The 1,657-nt window shown below is 51.9% G+C and overlaps 1 gene segment (V, D, J or C); it reads right to left on the bottom strand.

The window, feature by feature from the left end:
* Positions 1-299: 299 nt before the first annotated feature.
* Positions 300-870, bottom strand: LOC113940918 (the record flags this gene model as incomplete). The annotated part of the segment is given in 2 exon segments: positions 300-705; positions 803-870. Coding segments are annotated over 2 exon segments (455 nt in total), but the record flags the coding sequence as incomplete, so codon positions are not given.
* Between the last annotated feature and the right edge of the window lie 787 nt (positions 871-1,657).

The raw sequence follows: 1,657 nt of genomic DNA on the forward strand, positions 1-1,657 counted from the left end.
ACCCACCCAGTGATGTCATTGACCCACCCAATGATGTCATTGACCCAATTACGTCATCAACCCACTCCCCAGTGTCATTGAGCCACCCAATGATGTCATTGACCCACCCAACCATCACACCCAACGCACTCAATGTTCTCATCGACCCACCCAACCGTGACACCCAACCCACTCAACAGCACCATCGACCCACCCAACCATGACCCCAACCCACTCAACGCTCTCATCAACCCACTCAACCGTGTCATTGACCCACCCAACTGTGACACCCAACCCGCTCAACCGTGTCATTGACCCACCCAACCGTGACACCCAACCCGCTCAACGGTGTCGTCTCCCCCCCGGGAGAATTGGAGGTTTTTGCCCGCCCTCCCCCGGCGCCGGCGCCGCCGTGAGCAGCTTTGGCGCAGAAATAGGTGGCGGAATCCTCCTCCTTGAGGCCGTTCATCTGCAGCGTCACCGTGCCCTGCCCGTTGTCCCTGGCGATGGTGAACCGGCCCTTCACCGCCGGCGCGTAGTAGGTGCCGCCACCACCGCTGCTGATCCCGGCGACCCATTCCAGCCCCTTCCCGGGGCTCTGGCGCGCCCAGAACATTCCGTAGCTGGCGAAGGTGAAGCCGGAGCCGCGGCAGAGGAGCCGCAGGGACTCCCCCGGGGCCTTGAGGTCGCCGCCGGACTCGACGAGGCTCACGGCCGCCCGCAGCCCTGCGAGGGGGGGAAAAAATGGGAATATCGGGATTATTGGGATGATCCCGGGGGAATTTTGGGGTGGGGGTCAAAGGTCGGGGGCGCCGGGACCTACCTGGGAGGGCGGCGAGGAGGAGGAGGAGCGGGAGGAAGGTGGAGGCCATGTCGGAGCCGCCGGGGTTCGGTGCCGGCCCTGAGGGACCCCCGGGGGTTTTTATGGGGCTGACGAGGGGCGGGGCTTGGGGGGAAGGGGGCGGGGTTTGGGGAAAGGGGGCGGGGTTTAGGGAAAAGGGGGCGGGGTTTAGGGAAAAGGGGGCGGGGCTTCTGGGAGCAGTTTTGGCGGGAAAAGGGGGTTTGTTGTTGTTGGCGGGTAATTAATTCTCAAGGGGGGGGGTTTAATTGGGTCGTTGATTAGAGTTTGTTTTGGTTAATTGGGGTCGGTCGCGGTCGGTTAATGAATTAATTGCAGTCGTCCTGTTAAATAATTAATTAATTAATTGGTCAAGTGTTTGATGAGTTAATTAATAAATTGGTCAGGTGTTTAATGAGTTAATTGGGGTTAAGGACAGGTATCTGGTTAATTAATTAATTAATTTTAAAAATAAGGTATTTAGGGAATTAATCAGGGTTAAGGATGGGCATCTGGTTAATTAATTAATTAATTAATTTAAAAATCAGGCATTTAGGGAATTAATTAGGGTTAATGACGGGCATCCAGTTGATTAATTAATTAAAGCAATAAGGTATTTAGGGAATTAATCAGGGTTAAGGATGGACCTCCGATTAATTAATTAATTAAAGTATCAGGTATTTGGGGAATTAATCAGGGTTAATGACAGACATCTGGTTAATTAATTAATTAAAAAAATCAGGTATTTAGGGAATTAATCAGGGTTAATGATGGACATCCAGTTAATTAATTAATTAATTTTAAAAATCAGATATTTAGGGAATTAATCAGGGTTAATGA

The sequence above is a fragment of the Corapipo altera genome, unplaced genomic scaffold (genome assembly GCF_003945725.1).
Source record: "Corapipo altera isolate COAL_440 unplaced genomic scaffold, ASM394572v1 61220, whole genome shotgun sequence".
NCBI classification, from domain to species: Eukaryota; Metazoa; Chordata; class Aves; order Passeriformes; family Pipridae; genus Corapipo; species Corapipo altera.